The 19,044-nt window shown below is 44.7% G+C and overlaps 1 protein-coding gene across 1 annotated transcript in view; it reads right to left on the reverse strand.

Moving 5' to 3' along the window:
* Positions 1-1,141: 1,141 nt before the first annotated feature.
* The window catches only part of FGF5 (fibroblast growth factor 5), a 224,469-nt gene continuing 206,566 nt past the window's right edge, over positions 1,142-19,044 (reverse strand). The window contains exon 3 of the mRNA XM_073588248.1: positions 1,142-2,016. Coding sequence (XP_073444349.1) covers positions 1,666-2,016 — 351 coding nt within the window. The 3' untranslated portion in view covers positions 1,142-1,665. The remainder of the gene's footprint in view (positions 2,017-19,044) is intronic.

Below are 19,044 nucleotides of genomic sequence, written 5' to 3' on the forward strand. Positions count from 1 at the left end.
ACTTCTTAGAAGACAGGGCTTGCAGCTTGCCTCGGGTGGATCCAAGTGAAAGAGCCAGGTTCAGGCTCACACAGGATGAGTAAATCAAGAAAAACACATCCAGCCCATAAACGGCAGCGCTTCCCAGGACTCACATCCAAAGATGATATTCCATATTTTTTTTATTTCATAGGTTAAAAAAGAGATACAACGCGTTTCGGATACAGTGTATATCCTTCATCAGGTATCATAAAAACACAGTACTGTGTTTTTATGATACCTGATGAAGGATATACACTGTATCCGAAACGCGTTGTATCTCTTTTTTAACCTATGAAATAAAAAAATATGGAATATCATCTTTGGATGTGAGTCCTGGGAAGCGCTGCCGTTTATGGGCTGGATGTGTTTTTCTTGAAGAAGAATAAGAAGAATTTGCAACTATCTACATCCACAGAAGATCTGCGGTTAGTTCTCCAAGATCTTTGGAACAACCTCCTTGCCGACTTCCTCTAAAAACTGTGTGAAAGCGTACCTAGAAGAATTGATGCTCTTTTGAAGCCAAAGGGTGATCACGCCAAATATTGATTTGATTTAGATTTCTATTTTGTGGATCTACTTTACATTTTGTACAGTTTGTTAATTGATAAGATCTTTCCTCAAGTGCATGGTGGACTAATTCATTTTCAGCATCCAATAATAGACAACAAGGTTGAATGCAGAGGAGATGGAGAGAGATGCTGGAAGCTTGCACCCGTTATGTTTGAAGTGTGATGGTGCCATAGTCAGGTGCAAACTCCTGCTTGCCTCTTGACCTGGAACTGCATACCAGTGCTGCTCCACTGTGATGTTTCCATATTCAGCACAGACTTCAACAGATACTTAATAGAGAAGATTATGTTATCCATATCACCATATCTTCACCAGGCTCAATTTTCATGTGTTACGATACAGATCCTTTAGAGGTCAGATATTGCTCAAATATACCATAAAATGTGAGGTATGCTGGGATGTTTCTGTAATATTTGTAATGATAAACTCTGAATAGTAAACTGAGGAAATGTTAGACTCCATGGGACTTTATCGGATAAGGTCAATTTAATTTGTTGCTGGAGACTAAGTCCAAACTTTTAAGAAAACTTTATTCATGAGTGACGTTTTTTGAAAATTCTCAGATTTACCAGCAGTCTTGTGGCAAACTATACATTGAGGTACCCTTTTGAGTTGTGTCCTATACGATTGCACTTTGACCTTTCTTACAAATGAACACATACACAGGCGTAAATAGGTAAAAAAAAAAGAATTTGCAGTTGTAAATGTATATTTAACTAATATTTTTATTTTTTTTAGTTGTCAAGTGCACTGCATATAAAGCAAATATGTGCTAGGAATTTAACTCTATTTGTAGCCTTTTATAAGGACTGTCATAGTCAAAGTAGTCCTTTTGCATTGTTATGATAAATACTTTCTTAAATTAATATATATAGGCTTAAGCCTTACAAAACCACAGTGCGCTATCGCCACTCTGAATGCACATTTTCATTATTACATCATAGCCACCTTTGATATCAGCAGTTGAAATTGGACCTTCTCACTGGTTAGAGGAATGTAGTGCAGAACACAACCCTCATCTTGTGCTGTGTTGTCTAGTACGATATCTCCTCTCTATTATGAGAGCATCACAATTTATCCAAATCTGAACTTCAGCCTATATCTGACAGGACTTGTTTTCTTCTTTGGAGGGGGCACCACAGGCTTCGGTTTGACAGGTGCACGTGGAGTCTTTTTCTTTTCAGGTATCGTAACCGTGAATGAGAAATCGGGTGGCTCTACGTGTTTGATCCTAGGAAGGAAGTGCGTTGATATGTGTTGTGGTTTCACTCGAGGGCTGGAACCTTTTTTGGCTTTGCCTCTTTTATTCAATGCCACATACCATCTTCTGCCTGTCTTTTCAGTTCTGTAGGTAGCTGAGGCATAAGTGTTATAGCTGTTTTCCTGATACCTTTCCATAAATTTGCAATCTTCTGAAAATTTATGCTGCAAAAGAAAAAAAAGTTTTACTTATAAATGTAGTTAAAAAATTGATTATGTTTTTTTTTACCAAGTGCATGTAAATAAAAATGCATCAGCAACTTGCATAATGGCCATTAAACCCCACCAGGCCTGAATGGCAAATTTCTATTTTTGCATTTTTTTCCACTAATTCTTCCAAGAACCATAACTTTTATATTTTTCCATTGACATAGCCATATGTCAGCTTGTATTTTTGTGTGAGGACTAGAACATTTGAATGCAGAGAGGCGGGGAGGGAAGAAGGAGAGTCAGCTCACCAACAAAGTAGAAGCAGGAACTAGTCTGGCATGGAATCACTCGGGATCAGGCTGAGTCATCAAACAAAAAGAAGGTAATCCAGAGAAGCAGCAGGTCACAACTTATTAGGGTATTTTAAAAATAAATAGCGGTCCCTCCAGTGGCATATAAACCTACGTGTTTCAGCTTAAGGAAGCCTTACGAACTCATGGTTACCCGCTGCTTCACTGGATTTCCTTCTTTTCGTTTGAGAACATTTGAATAACTCCATGCATTTTAACAAGCGATGAACTGTAAAACAGGAAAGAAAATCCAAATGGCAAAATTGCAAAAAAAAATGCAATTTCACTATTTTTAGGGTACTGTATTTCCAGCATTCATTGTGCTGTATAAATGAACTGGCAGCACAATTCTCTAGATCTGTTTGACTATGGCGAAACCAAACAGGCAGTTTTTTTTTAATTTAAGCTGTGAAAACAAATATGGAAACATTCCTCATGTAACCATTAATAATTTGATTTATAGCATGCCAAAACATGTAAGTTTGTATGGGTAAGATGAGGTGACCAGAACACTGCCACTGGTTGTTCGACTTGACCATGTGGAACTAACAAAAATAGGAAGAGTTGCAGGGGGGACGAGTTTGAATGTAAAACCTAGTCAGGTGCCATTGATGATGGAGTTCCTGAATTCAACGGGTCTGCACACCAAACCATAGCTTGTTTTGGCACCAAAGGAGAGATCAGTACAGATGCCCTCAGGAAGAGATGCTTCAGCCAGAGTGACAGACCAGGATGAAAAGCGGCAGCTGTCCAGTTACCTATAGGGCACCACTGGCACCAAGTGAGACCTAGAGTTCCGACTATGGCAGTCAAGATCCAAATCCCAGACCTGTGCCAGACAAGACCCTGAATCTAGACTACACCAGTCAAGAGTCAGAGCCCAGCCCTCTTTTTCTCATATCTAGTAGACACCTGACATTGGTCAAGCACTGAAGATCCGTGAGGAAGCTCAGCCTAGAAGAGGACGCTTGCCGTGATGAACATGAGACATGCCGCAGGTTCCTGCATCGATGTATGGTACAGAGGTTGGCTTGAGCAGGGGCAGTGGACAGGGTGGGGGTCAAATCAAGTGAATGAGGTCCAATGTGCTTTGGCAGACTTTGTTAGAAGGGCTTGCGACCTTTCAGGAAGATCAGTAGTGTGAACAGTAGCTTCCAGCGTAACATGTTTGTAACCCTGTTAGAGAGACAGAAGTATAATTCTCAAGAAGCTACCCTAATGTTAAAAGTGAACTTTAAATACTCATTTTATACTATGTATTATATAATTTACATGTTGCATTTTAACTGTTGTTATAAGTTTTGCAAATATCTGAGGAAATAAATAGCTCATTGATTACTCCCACCTTGTGGTCCACTTCCTGTTCCCCATCCATCTATCTGATTAGATATGTGTCTATGCTTAGCATTCATACTCAATATTGAATAAATTTAGATATGTAGAAAGTGTTGCTTTTTTTCCATCGCTTGTACTGCTGACATTGTTGAGAGGTGCAGGCATAGTCTTATTTTACCTTATTTTTGCCTGGAATTTGTGGTCCTGCCCAGACAGGATGTCTACGTCTTGCTGTAAAGCGCTGATTTTGTGTTGTCATCAGCTTCCTGTTATGAGCCACTCCTAATTTAAACCCTCAGCAGCCACTTCTAGCTGCCAGTTATAAGTTATACTTTCCCTGGTTTATACTTCTGTTACTCTGCTCTTGCTCGCCTTGCTTGATTCCTCTTACTGTGCTTGGCATCCTTCTTACCATGTCCCTGATTTTGTCAATGACTTTGATGCCCTGCATACAACTCAGCTGCCTGTGTGCGGAAGCGCTATTGGGAGCTGCCAGCCTTCCTTGGACAGTTCACTTTTACACACACAATCTCTGCTATGTACACAGTTTTTCATATATACACTAAATTTTTGCCATTTTATATGCATTACATCTTTGCTCCGTACACATGCTATACTACAGTATATACAAAGTGACAAGATAGAGGGCCCATCAGTCTCTCTCCTCCTGTTTTATTCCTCCAGATACCAGCAGAATGAAGAACCTTTGGATATGTGACCATGATGCTACCAGAGGTCCTTCTACCCTTCTACCCTTCTACCCTTTTAACAGCTGAAAAATCAGAAATTGCACTGAAAGCAGGACTAGCAATATCAGAGAAGTTTCTGATGTTTGAAGGCAGGTGGTCTATAGGCTGAGTGGCCCACTGATAAATATATATATAAACAATAGCCTGGTTTCAATTCCTTTAATTTAAATTTAAAGACTAACATGCATTGGTTTGCGAAAACATGCCATATTAACAATGTGGCTGTCTAATAAGATATTCCTGCCATACAATTATATGGTGCTAATTGCACAGATATTCACACTAGCGTTAGGTTGTTTTTATTGAAAATCCTGAGGCTTACACATTTTCTGAAGTGTAAGGAGATACTTTCCCTAATTTGTAATCATTAAATGAGAAAATATAGTATGGTCTGCAGACTCATCTGTATCAAGTTACGCCTTTGTGCGTTCGGTGGCTATAGGCCAAAAGACATCTGCCTTCTAGTTTTTGTAAAATGAAAATGTCTATAAGTGATGATCTTTGTTCAATCCACACCTGATGTTTGAAGGAAATGTATAATTATAAAAAAAAAAAAAAAAAAAATTAAAACTGATTTCAATACTGGTAACTAGCCTAAAATACACTTTTAAATTGGTGTAGTTTATATAGTATGTACTGTCAAAAGGAAGGTCTGTATAGAAGAAGTATGCGTAAACTTGGGATATTAATGTCCTTTCATTTGAGAATCATAAAAATCTAGAAACATTCATGGACCAAAATCAGTATTAGTCATTGAAAATGAAGCATACTCCCTCTGCAGTCTTAGAAATATAATTGGCTAAAAACAATTGCTGATCTACTATATAATTGTCTAATTCAGTCTGTCTGTAATGGAAATCCCACGTTGCTGATTGGTCAGGGCCAGCTGGGTGTGACCAATCGGCGACAGGCGCCGTCCGGCTGTGAATTGGCGCGGAATTTGAAAGACGCACGCCACCGCTACCAATGGGAGATCTGCGGCGCACGGAGGGGTCAGCGGCGACACAGCTGGCAGATGACCGACGCTAGACGGTACCCAGGGTCCGGAGGAGAGGAGACTCTCCTTTAGGCCCTGGGTACCATAAACCTGTAAAAAATAGAATTAAAATGATAAATAGTGATATACTCACCTTCTGATGGCCCCCGGACTCTTTCCCTCCTCTCACCACGAGCCCGGCATCTTCCAGGTCCCAGTAATGCTTTGCGCGAAAGACCACTGATGACGTTGCGCTCTCGCAAGAGTGACATCATCTCCGGTCTTTCGCGCGAAGCATTACTGGGACCTGAAGATGCCGGGAGCGTGGAGAGGAGATCGGGGGCCGTCGAAAGGTGAGAATAACCTTTTTTAAATTTTTTTAATTATTTTTTACATTCTATCTTTTACTGTTGATGCTGCATAGGCAGCACCAACAGTAAAAAGTTGATCACAATTGTCAAACACTATGCTTGACAAGTGTGACCAACCTATCCATCACATTCCAAGTGATGCTTCAAATCGCTTGGAATGCGCTTGAATTCCGCACGCAAAAATCGCATGAAAAACCGCTGGTCATATTCTAGAATACCTGATGTGTAAGAATCGGGACACCATCTAATGTATAATAAGTTCAGTTCATTGATATGATAAGATAATGGAAATGGAAAACAGTGAACACAAGTTATCAGTTTGTAAAGTTGCAACTTTTCTACAGTTTGTATTTATCATTATTGGGTTTTTTCCTTTCAGACAAATTTCTATCATAGGCAATGGCAGTTCTAAAGAAATAAACCAAGTATTACTTACCCACCCCAGATAGAACATTGGCTCTCCACAGATGCCTCCATTTCTGTTGTTTGTCTGCAGTGCTGACATCACGTTCATAGTGCTGCAGCCAATCAGTGGGGCTAACAGCTTACGCTGTCTATATGGGCAAAACCACTGAACTCATAGACAGAGAACAAGGCGGAGGTGGGAGGGTAAGTAATCCTTGGTTTAAGTTTTTATAGTACTGCAGCCTAACAAAAATAAAGTTTTCTGAAAGGTAAGAACACCACAAGGCCAAGATCTCACGAGCATATAACACGGCCGAGTGCTGTGATAAAACATTGCATAGCATTCGGACTAGTGTTTTTCTATGGGGCAGCTCACATTTGTGATTAGTTTCTCAGGCTGATTCGGCATGAGAGACCTTTTGCAGCATGCTGCGATTGGCAGCAAAACTTTGCTCACACGCACCCATACAAGTCTACAGGTCCGAGATAAACATCTGACTGCACTTGGATATCATCCCAGTGCACTTTGATATAAGCTGAGACAGGTAATTGAGGAGATGGAAAATTTACTTTCTCCGTCTTCTCCGCACCTGTACTGCGATTCTCTGATGCAAGATTATCAGGGCAGAGTGCACGGACACTTGGTTCATGCTTGCAACAGAGCGAGTATCATTAGCATATCACATTCCATGATCTCGCATCCATTCCTAAATGCTCATCGGATGCCAGATGATCAGATCAGGAACATAATTCTTACACTCGCAGGGGGCGCAAGGGGTTCGTAGACTTATTTATTGTGCCATGGTGTCGGGCTTACCTAGGAGGAGCATAGCTAAGCAGCTACCTGGTGACCTCTGGAACCCCTAACGGGTGTCAGGCTTGAGCTGCAGGTAGCCGACAGGTACCACTTCTTGGCAGTTCTGGGTACTGCAGCTGCTGACCCCAGGGGCAGGCATACAGACATGGATAAAACTCAGGCTCCATTCAGACTAATAGGTTCTGGATCCTCGAATAGAACAGTAACTGACATGGAATCTCAGGCAGCGCTGATTTTGACACTGATAGGACAGTCTGAATATACAGAATACTCAGATAGGCAAACGTTCAGACACACAAGTCTGGGATATTGATTCAGGTACTGGCCGCACATGGAACAGGTGACGAGGTTCAGGGACTGACCGCACAAGGACCAGGGTTTTGAGTTTCAGGCATTGACCACACAAGGACCAGGGACTAAGGGCTCAGGAACGACCGCTAGAGATGGACGAACCTAAACAGTAAAGTAAGATTGGGATCCGTACCGAACATCTACTGTTCATGCACAGACCCTGAACATGGACTTTTCCAGGACACATTTGGTGCTTCCCGCGGTTTCATGCACTGGCGGCACAGTTCATCATGAGAAATTTCTTACTGTGAACTGCAGGGAACTCACTGAGCACAGCGCTGCACTGTAAGACTTTTCCTCAGGGTACAAGCAATGATCTCACTGAGGTCAATGCAGTTCATTGGCTTGACTAGGAAAGCAATCTCAGTGACTTGCAGTAACCTTGATTACGTAAATCACTGAGGCTGTGCTTGCAGCAGCTCATTCTCCCATGGTTCTCAGCCTGGGCGGTCGCATCTTGGCACCGTTCAGATTGAAAACTTTTTACCGCAGACATGAATTACAGCATGAGATAATATGTCACACAGGTGAGGGATATGTTTTTTGCTTGTTTTTTTTTTATTACTACAGGACACCAGGACATCAATGTAATGGGTGTTAGGGGAGTAATTTTGTTTTTAGTATATTATGTTTTTTACATTGGACAAAGGCTTCAATGAAGCATTAGGGTATTAGGTAAGTATAACAGTGTTTGTTATTTTTACATTAAGTAAAATAATGTGTCTTTTTATTTCAAATAAAAAACTTTATTCTTGCTGTGTTTATTTATAACATGACCATAGGATTTGTAATGGAGAGGTGTCTTTTAGACGCTTCTGCATTACTAACCTGTGGGCTAGATGTCATCTGACAATGCAAAAGTGACATCAACCCCACAAATATTAACCCCAATTGCCACCACCACAGGGTAAGTGTTAAGAGCCTGGCAAAGTGCCAAAATGTAATTCCCTCTGCTTGCTGTCTGCTGTGTCATCTGCTGCTTTACCATCTAGAAACATAGTTTAATGTGTCTGCTAATTCTTTGTTATAAATCATTTGGTGCATTGTACTTAAAACTCACTGTTGCATTTCCATGACTGGGATCAGTGTAGATCTTATCTGGTGGAGGTGTTAAAATAGATGTTGCCAGGCTGAATGTCTTTGATCATCCCAAAAAAAAAAAAAAAAAAAAAAACCCTGGTGTGCTGACTCCAGCTGCCAAATTATCCTCAACCAGTTCCCACAATCCATCTCTTCAGACCCTGCAGTCTGGACTATAAATTTAGAACCATCCATAGGGGTGCACGCATGTGGGGGTGCACGCATCACAGAAGCAAAGCGTCACGAAGATAAGCGTCGGGATACAGCAGTTATTACATGGCAGTTAGTCAGGACAGGAGTCAGGTAACCCTCACTCTGCTGTCCCTTTTAACCATGTGCTTTATTCCTATCCTCCTATGTTCTCTTTCAATCCACTTTCACCGACCAATCCCCCCTCCATCACGACTCATATACATCAGCTCCTCTCTCTTTGCTTCTCCCATGTACAGCTCCCATGCACTTCTCACCTTCTTAAAAAGCCTCAGCCCATCTTGCCCAAACACACTGCACATAAAATCTTCATACAATTCCAAAAACTACTTGCTCTTTATCTTCCTGCTCCTACTGATTTCAGGGGACATCTCCCCCAACCCCGGTCCACCATCCCCCAACCTCAACCCCTACCCTACCTCACATCGAAACCTTAATAATCTTACTAATATCACTTGCACTCCTTCATCTCCTTCTTTCAATTGTGCCCTTTGGAATCCACGGTCTGTATGCAACAAGCTTCCTTTCCTACACAATTACTTTCTGAAAAACTCTCTGAATTTGTTGGCCCTCACGGAAACCTGGATTCAGGATTCTGACACTGTCTCTCCTGCTGCCATTTCCCATGGTGGCTTACAATTCTCCCATTCCCCGAGACCGACAAATAGACCTGGTGGTGGAGTCGGCATACTCCTGTCCCCACAATGCACTTTCCAGGTCATCCCCTCAGTTCCATCACTCTCATTCCCTTCTTTTGAAGTCCACACCATCAGGCTCTTTCGTCCCCTCTCCCTCAGAGTAGCGGTCATATACCGGCCCCCAGGCTCACCCACCCACTTCCTGGACCATTTCTCTGCCTGGCTGCCGCACTTCATGTCCTCAGAACTACCAACCCTTATCCTGGGAGACTTCAACATCCCCATTAACAGCCCCACTTCCACATCTGCATCGCAGCTTCTATCACTAACCACTTCTCTAGGCTTCTCTCAGCTCTCAACCTCTGAAACACACAAAGACGGTAACACCCTGGACCTGGTTTTCGCCCGGCTCTGCTCAATCTCCTACCTAGATAACTCACCGCTTCCCCTCTCTGACCACAACATTCTCTCCTTTACACTCACAAATCCTCGCTCACCCCAGCACCCTCCTACCTACCATTCAGTCAGAAATCTACAAGCCATTAACCCTCATACACTTTCAGACTCCCTACACTCATCATTGTCCCCAATCTCTTCTTTGTCCTGTCCTGATCTGGCTGTACATCACTTCAATGACACTCTTAGAAGCACCCTTGACCAAGTAGCTCCCCTCACCCTCAGAACCTCCAAACACAGAGTGAAACAGCCCTGGCTCACATCGCAAACCCGATTTCTCCAGCGATGCTCTAGGTGTGCTGAACGCTTATGGAGGAAAACACACACACCAGAAGACTTCATACACTTCAAATTTATGTTAAGGACATATAACTCTGCCCTTCACCTCGCCAAACAGACCTACTTCACCACCCTGATCTCCTCACTATCCAACAACCCCAAGAAACTTTTTGACACCTTTCACTCCCTCCTCAGGCCAAAAGCACAAGCCCCTATCACAGACATTTGCGCTGATGACCTGGCCTCCCACTTTATAGAGAAAATAGACAATATCCGTCAGGAAATCCGCTCCCAATCACCAAGTTCAGTGACTCCCATCCCTCCCTGCATTTCCCCTGGCTCACTCTCCACATTTGCTCCCATCACAGAAGAAGAAGTCTCCAGGCTCCTCTCCTCTTCTCGTCCGACTACATGCACAACCGACCCCATTCCCTCACATCTCCTCCAGTCTCTCTCCCCAGTCGTCACAACTCACCTAACTACAATCTTTAATCTCTCCCTCTCCTCTGGCATTTTCCCCTCCTCCTTCAAACACTCTATCATTACTCCATTACTAAAGAAACCCACCCTTGACCCATCCTGCACAAACAACTACAGACCAGTCTCCAATCTCCCCTTCATCTCTAAACTCTTGGAGCGCCTGATATACTCACGCCTTACCCGTTACCTCTCCACTCACTCCCTCCTAGACCCTTCACAGTCCGGTTTCCGCCCCCTACATTCGACAGAAACTGCACTCATCAAAGTGACCAATGACCTTCTGACAGCAAAACGTAATGGTGACCATTCTCTGCTCATTCTTCTCGACCTTTCTGCAGCTTTCGACACTGTTGACCATCCTCTCCTACTCTCTAGGCTCCAGTCACTAGGCATTAAGGACACTACTCTTTCCTGGTTCTCCTCCTATCTTTCCGACCGCTCCTTCAGTGTTCTGTTTTCTGGCTCCACTTCATCTCCTCTTCCTCTCACTGTTGGGGTACCTCAGGGCTCAGTCCTTGGCCCCCTTCTCTTCTCTCTCTATACAGCCCCAATTGGACAGACCATCAGCAGATTTGGCTTTCAGTACCATCTTTATGCTGATGACACACAACTGTACACATCATCCCCTGACCTTACCTCCGCTGTACTACAGAACGCCACTGACTGTCTGTCTGCAGTCTCCAACATCATGTCTGCTCTCTATCTGAAACTCAACCTCTCCAAAACTGAACTTCTTCTGCTCCCACCATCTACTAACCTCCCTAAATCTGACATTTCCCTCTCTGTGGGTGGCACCATAATAACACCCCGACAGCAGGTGCGCTGTCTGGGTGTTATGTTCGACTCCGATCTCTCCTTCACCTCCCATATACAATCTCTTGCCCGCTCATGCCGCTTACACCTAAAGAACATCTCTAGAATCCGCCCTTTTCTCACCATGGAAACAACAAAAACTCTCACTGTCGCCCTGATCCACTCCCGCCTAGACTACTGTAATGCTCTATTAATTGGCCTCCCTCTCACTCGACTCTCCCCTCTCCAGTCTATCCTTAATGCAGCAGCCAGGGTTGTCCATCTGGCTAATCGTTTCTCAGACGCGTCCGCTCTTCGCCAGTCGTTACACTGGCTGACAATTCATTACAGGGTACAATTCAAAGTACTTGTTCTCACCCACAAAGCTCTCCACAGTGCGGCACCCCCTTACATCTCCTCCCTCATTTCTGTCTATCGGCCTAACCGACCGCTGCGCTCTGCAAATGACTTTCGACTAACCTCTGCCCTAATCCGTACCTCCCACTCCCGACTCCAAGACTTCTCCCGTGCTGCGCCAATCCTCTGGAATGCTCTACCCCAAAATATTAGGACCATCCACAATTTGCATAGTTTTAGGCGCTCGCTCTAAACACATTTGTTCAGAGCGGCCTATCACATTCAGTAATCAAAGTCATGTTTGTGTGTGTGTAGCCCATTCACTATCTCCATCTAACCCCCACCCCCTGAAGATGGCTGGACCGTCATTGTAAATACATCATTGTAAATACAAACCTGTGCTTTGTATCCCCCCCACCTCATTGTAGATTGTAAGCTCCACGAGCAGGGTCGTCTTATTTCGCTTTAATTATTGTATTGTTAACGTTGTTACTTATGACTGTTGTGTTTGAAACTGTTCAACTGTAAAGCGCTGCGGAATATGTTGGCGCTATATAAATAAAGATTATTATTATTATTATTATTAAAATGTGGTGCCTCTAATAGAGGCGCCTTTTCTGGAGTGGCTGTGAGCTGCTATTTTTAGGTTGGGGAGGCCAATGTCCATGGCCCCTTACCAGCCTGAGAATACTAGCCCAACTGTCTGCTTTAGCTTGGTTGGTTGTCAAAAATGGGGGGAACCCCACATTTTTTAAAATTATTTAAATAATTTTAAAAAACAGCATGATGATCTCTCTTTTCTTGATAAACAGCCATGATAAATCTGACAGCTGAGCATTGTTTCCTGCAGCTCTCAGTTTTGCCATGATGGTTATCAAGAATACAGGAGAACCCACATCTTTTTTTATTATTATGTTATTTATAGCGCAGGTACTGGCTGATGATTACTTCCATCAGCCGGCACCTGTTCTCGCTGTTATTAGCGGCAGCAGACACAGGCAGATGGAAGTAGTATTCCCAACAGCAGTCAACTGTGACAGGAGGTATATTTTTTACCACCAGTCATAGCTGCAGGCTCCCGCTGTAATCTGACCGCATGGGAGCTGTGCTCTCTGACCGGCAGTAATGATCTTACCGCCAGTTGGAGGTAGTGTTTGTCATGCTATCATGCAGATGACAGCATGGCAAATAATGAATTTTCAGGCATGCATTCATGTGAATAGGATCTGGGATTGAGTCGGGTAATGTTCTGGTACTCAGACCAAACTTTTTTAACTGTTCGGCTGAACGCACCAGATCTAAACATCCAAAGGTTCGCCTATCACTACTGGCCATGCAAGAACCAGGGATACTGGTTCAGGACTGGCTACAAAATGACCAGGGGACCTAACAACTCATTCGTTGCACCACTAATACCCTAATGAAATATCTTTTGCTTTGGCCCCTCCCTATTGGGGAAGGTACCTTTTAAACAAGATTCCTCCCAGCTGTTGGCTGGGAGTCATCTTGCAGGTGTGTGCAATGGCCCTTTAAGAACAGGGCAAAGTGCACATGCACTAGGCACCCTGCCCGATACTAGAAGAAGGTAGCATGCTTTAACGAATGGAAGCAGAGGCACAGGTGGTGAAGTTCACATTCGATTATTTTTTGAGTAGAACTTCGGGACCAAGGTCCGGGGGGCTCCGAAGGGGGCGTGACTAGTGATCCCCATAGTAAGACTCCTCGAGCGGGATCAGAATGGAATACCAGGAGGACACAGGTGCTACCTCCAGTTAGACTCCAGACATGTGGCAGCTGTCCCAGTGGTACAAATGGGTAAACAGATTACACAGGTATGGTGGAGCTGACCGGCAGGTGCCGGGTATATGGATAGAAACTGACACTGACGGTGACCGGCGAGTCTCGAGTATACAGGTTGAAGCTGGCTCCAATGGAACTGGTGTAATCCAGAGGTTCGGATGGCTAAGTGGTGGGACGAGACGGAACAGAAGCAGCCGGTACAAACGTCGTCTTGCACAGCCGAATAACAGGTCACAGATTTCTGCGGAAACAGTGTAAGCAGAGTACTAGATGGAATACTGCAGAAGTGCAGACAGAGCAGACACAGAACCGGAACTAGCAACAGTAAATACTCATTGCTCTGCCACCCTCCCTATGGCAGAGGCGCCAGAAATAGCAAGCAGTGCGCTGCCATTGGTTAGTTACTTTTTGAACAATGTGCACTTTAAGAGACCTAGAGAGCATGCGTATAGCCTTAATGACATCTAAGGGGATGTGCTGGCCGCACACCAGGGAGCAGGGGAAGAAGCAGGACAGCAAGCAACAGATTGAGAGCTAGAGCCCCAACGGGGTCTTGCAGAGGTACATGATGACGGGGACCCCGCTGAGGGTCTTTCTGAAGTACGGCCACCACAGCATGGGGACGGGGGCCCCGCTGAGGGTCTTGCTGAAGTACGTACACAGATGTAACACATGCCAAGGACACGCTGAGTAACTGGGAGGTAAAACAACGCAGCCCTGCATGGAGGGGGAAGGAGTGCCGTTATGATTAGGTAACCGAGGAGGATAGCAGGGGAATAGACTAGGCAACCAGATAACCAGAGAGGTTGGTAACTTAGCAGATTGCAGACCCCTAAACTGACAACACAACTAGAATTAGCCGTGGGACGTACCTTCGATGCCCTAGACGCCTCGGCACAGCCAAAGAATTAACTAAGCCTAAAGAGAGAAAAGGGAAAGCTAAACTGCCCCGGAGTAGAACCCCAAAGGAATAGATAGCCCCCGAACATATATTGCCGGTGAGACAAGATGAGGCACAAAACACAGGCAGAAAATAGAGTAAGCAAATGATGGGGCCCAAACTGTCTAGATAGAACAGGACAGGAAAGGATACTGTCTGCAATCATGCAAAAAACCCTAAGAAAAAATCCAACACGTCTGATTTGCAAAAATACTAAGACCACCTCTCCCTCACTAAATCAGAACTCTGGTGTGAACTGGACGCAAAACAAAAGATACTGATATAACAGCTGATTAGAAATACTTAAAAGACTGACATGAGCTGTGACATATGGAGCAGAGTCCAGCACGGGTCCCAGCAGGGAACAAGGCTGAACTCACACCAGCAAAGCAGAAATCAGAGGAAAGCAAAAAATGGATCAAATGCAAAAAGATTCAAGCAGACAAATAACTTATCTGAATGATGCAGGACAAAGCAGGAGGCAAGCAGACTTCCAAAATGCTCAGGAAGAAAACCAAATCACCGGCAACCACTGAGGGAAGGTTGCTCACATAAATCTCTCCAGTCTGTAACACTTGACCTCCAATCATCCTCCTCAGGTGACTGACTTCTGTCAGCCAGACCAGCTCCATTACCAGCAGCAACCACCAGAGGGAGCCCAAACTCAGAAGCAAGGTCAAAAGTGTTCACAACAGAGTGCCACTTGGGGACGCCGGAAGCGGTGTTACAGTACCCTCCTTTACACCCCCTCTTCTTCAATCTCATGAGGACTCTTCAGAAAATTTGGAGGCCAACTCTACAACATGGAGACACCCACATATTTTCTCCAGGACCATGACTTCTCTTGCCCACTTTAAGAAAAGTGACATTTACGACCATCTTCATGACTAGGATGCTTTTCTCCATCAAGCCATCCTCAGCATAGGCAAAGCTAGCATACTACTAGTAACTTGGCATTGGGAAGTCTCTCTTAGTTCATTAAGATAAGCTACCACTCCGAAGGATTCAAGGTTGTTGGATTGCAGAAACTTGGAAGATGCCGCAGTCATGATGTTTTTTTCAACCAACCACCTACAAATTGAAGATACTCTCACCAGGTCCATTTTCAGTCTGGTCTCTAAGTTGACACATCCAAGAGGTGGGGAGGTGCCTGGGGTCAGATCACTGGAACAACGTCACACACGTCACCTGTCTGGTCTGCTCCTGGAAGCTGGGAAGGGAAAATGTTTGCAGAAGATTCTGTATTTACCTCATCAAAGACCTTTCAGAAGGCCACCACGAAGGCCTTCAGGTCTGAGGTGATTTGAGCCCGTCACCCATAAATGGTTCAGCCATGCCAGGGCATCTCCTATTAGGTAGGGCATTAGGAATCCCACCTTGACCCAATAGGAAGAAAACAGATGAGCCAAAACTTCATAGTGCTGCAAGCACTGATTCAGGAATCCACGGTACTGCTTCAGATCCCCATAGTATCGTGGCAGATCAGAGAGGATGGTTTCCTCTCCTGCGACTGGGGCTGGCACAGCTGATGTCAGGGCTTCCATTCAGGAATCTAATATCTGCAAATGAAACAAAACATTTTTCCAGGTTCTCTCACTGGTAACTCAACTGCCGACACAGCTTTGAGTGCAGAGAACACTAGGGATCAGTAAGGTTCATGGCTGAAGCAAACTGTTACACACACAGGCGCACATGGTTCAAAGAACAGAAGAGCAGACTGTCAGTCTTTACATACAGGGGTTGGACAAAATAATGGAAACACCTGGAAACATCAACAAAAGTTAGTTTAATATGGTGTAGGTCCACCTTTTGCGGCGATTACAGCCTCAATTCTACGAGGTATGGATTCATACAAGGTGTGAATTGTTTCCAAAGTAATTTTAGCCCATTCTTCTGTTAAAACACCAAAAGAAGAATCCAGCAAAGGCCAGAGATGTAGACTTTCAGATGACTCAGTTTTCAAGTTTTTGTTTTTATCATTTGAACAGTCATGACTAGAGTTGAGCGAAACGGGTCGAACAATTTCAAAAGTCGCCGACTTTTGGCAAAGTCGGGTTTCATGAAACGAAACCCAACCCTAGGATGAGGTCGGCCACGAGGTCGGTGACTTACGCGCCAAAGTCGCGCTTCAAAAGTTTGTTTTGCACTCCTTTTCAGCCAATCAGGATCCACGGACACTGTGGGCAACGTGATGACATAGGCAGGGGTCACCACCATCTTTCAGAAGGGCATGCAAGTGATTGGCTTGCTTTGGTGGGCGTCACAGGGGGTATAAAAGGGCGTGCACGCCGACCGCCATCTTACTTCTGCCGACCTCAGTATAGGGAGAGGTTGCTGCTGATTCTGTAGGGAGAGCGTTAGGCAGGGAAGAAGACAAAAAAACTGCTTCTGCTGCTAGCGATTTGGTCTGCACAACACACCAGTCACTGTGTGTGCAGTGCAAGGGGAGGCTATATAGTGGTGTATCAGTGGTGTTGGTTGTTGGGCTGCCTTCTAAGGCTTCCTGACATTCCTGCATTGCTGTTTACCCAATGCTCCGCAAACTGCTTTTTTAAAAGCAATCCAATCTCCCTTATCCTCTAGTCACTTTTGTCACAGCTGTGCCATCGAGCCTGTGGCATAGCGCTCAGATATCAGTGGGCCTCACACAATCCAAAAGTGTCCAGTGTCCAAAAGTGTGTGCAGAGATTCAAAATCTCCCTTATCCTCTAGTCACTTTGGTCACAGCTGTGCCATCGAGCCTGTGACATAGCGCTCAGATATTCATTGGGCCTCACACAATCCAAAAGTGTCCAGTGTCCAAAAGTGTGTGCAGAGATTCAAAATCTCCCTTATCCTCTAGTCACTTTGGTCACAGCTGTGCCATCGAGCCTGTCACATAGCGCTCAGATATTCATTGGGCCTCACACAATCCAAAAGTGTCCAGTGTCCAAAAGTGTGTGCAGAGATTCAAAATCTCCCTTATCCTCTAGTCACTTTGGTCACAGCTGTGCCATCGAGCCTGTCACATAGCGCTCAGATATCAGTGGGCCTCACACAATCCAAAAGTGTCCAGTGTCCAAAATTGTGTGCAGAGATTCAAAATCTCCCTTATCCTCTAGTCACTTTGGTCACAGCTGTGCCATCGAGCCTGTCACATAGCGCTCAGATATCAGTGGGCCTCACACAATCCAAAAGTGTCCAGTGTCCAAAAGTGTGTGCAGAGATTCAAAATCTCCCTTATCCTCTAGTCACTTTGGTCACAGCTGTGCCATCGAGCCTGTCACATAGCGCTCAGATATCAGTGGGCCTCACACAATCCAAAAGTGTCCAGTGTCCAAAATTGTGTGCAGAGATTCAAAATCTCCCTTATCCTCTAGTCACTTTGGTCACAGCTGTGCCATCGAGCCTGTCACATAGCGCTCAGATATCAGTGGGCCTCACACAATCTAAAAGTGTCCAGTGTCCAAAAGTGTGTGCAGAGATTCAAAATCTCCCTTATCCTCTAGTCACTTTGGTCACAGCTGTGCCATCGAGCCTGTCACATAGCGCTCAGATATCAGTGGGCCTCACACAATCCAAAAGTGTCCAGTGTCCACAAGTGTCTGCAGAAATTCAAAATCTCCCCTGTCCTATAGACACCTTGTACCTTGTTTTACATTACTATATAGTTTGTTGGATTTTGTCTACATTTCTACCAAAAATGAGGAAGGCTGGTGGAAGAGGCCGTGGAATTGGGCGGGGGTTGGCAGCAGGTAATGATGGTGTTGGTGGTGGATCTGATGGTAGTGGCAAGAGCAAAATAGGACCGAATGCAGGAGGTGTTGAGCCTGCGTCATCGTCTGGCTACATAAGGCCTCGAACGCTTAGTTTTCTAGGAGTTGGCAAACGCTTTTAAAGCCAGAGCATCAGGAAAAAGTTTTGTCTTACATTGCTGACTCAGCCTCCAGCTCTATCGCCTCCTCTTCTTCAGTTGTAAAAAGTAAAAGCGCTGAGTCGTCATTGGAGGCTCATGTTCATGAACCACACGTTTCCTTGTGTCTTTCACCCCAACCAAGATTGAAGGATGACGCAGGCCATACTACTGATTACTAGAGTTGAGCGAAACGGGTCGAAAAAATTCAAAAGTCGCCGACTTTTGGCAAAGTCGGGTTTCATGAAACGAAACCCGACCCTAGGATGAGGTCGGCCACGAGGTCGGCGACTTACGCGCCAAAGTCGCGTTTCAAAAGTTTGTTTTGCGCTCTTTTTCAGCCAATCAGGATCCACGGACACTGTGGGCAACGTGATGACCTAGGCACGGGTCACCACCATCTTTCAGAAGGGCATGCAAGTGATTGGCTTGCTTTGGTGGGTGTCACAGGGGGTATAAAAGGGCGTGCACGCCGACCGCCATCTTACTTCTGCCGATCTTAGTATAGGGAGAGGTTGCTGCTGATTCTGTAGGGAGAGCGTTAGGCAGGGAAGAAGACAAAAAAACTGCTTCTGCTGCTAGCGATTTGGCCTGCACAACACACAAGTCACTGTGTGTGCAGTGCAAGGGGAGGCTATATAATGGTGTATCAGTGGTGTTGGTTGTTGGGCTGCCTTTTAAGGCTTCCTGACACGCTGGCATTGCTGTTTACCCACTGCTCCGCAAACTGCTTTTTTAAAAGCAATCCAATCTCCCTTATCCTCT

Source organism: Dendrobates tinctorius, unplaced genomic scaffold (genome assembly GCF_039654945.1).
Source record: "Dendrobates tinctorius isolate UK_male_01 unplaced genomic scaffold, ASM3965494v1 ptg000011l, whole genome shotgun sequence".
In the NCBI taxonomy this organism is placed as follows: Eukaryota; Metazoa; Chordata; class Amphibia; order Anura; family Dendrobatidae; genus Dendrobates; species Dendrobates tinctorius.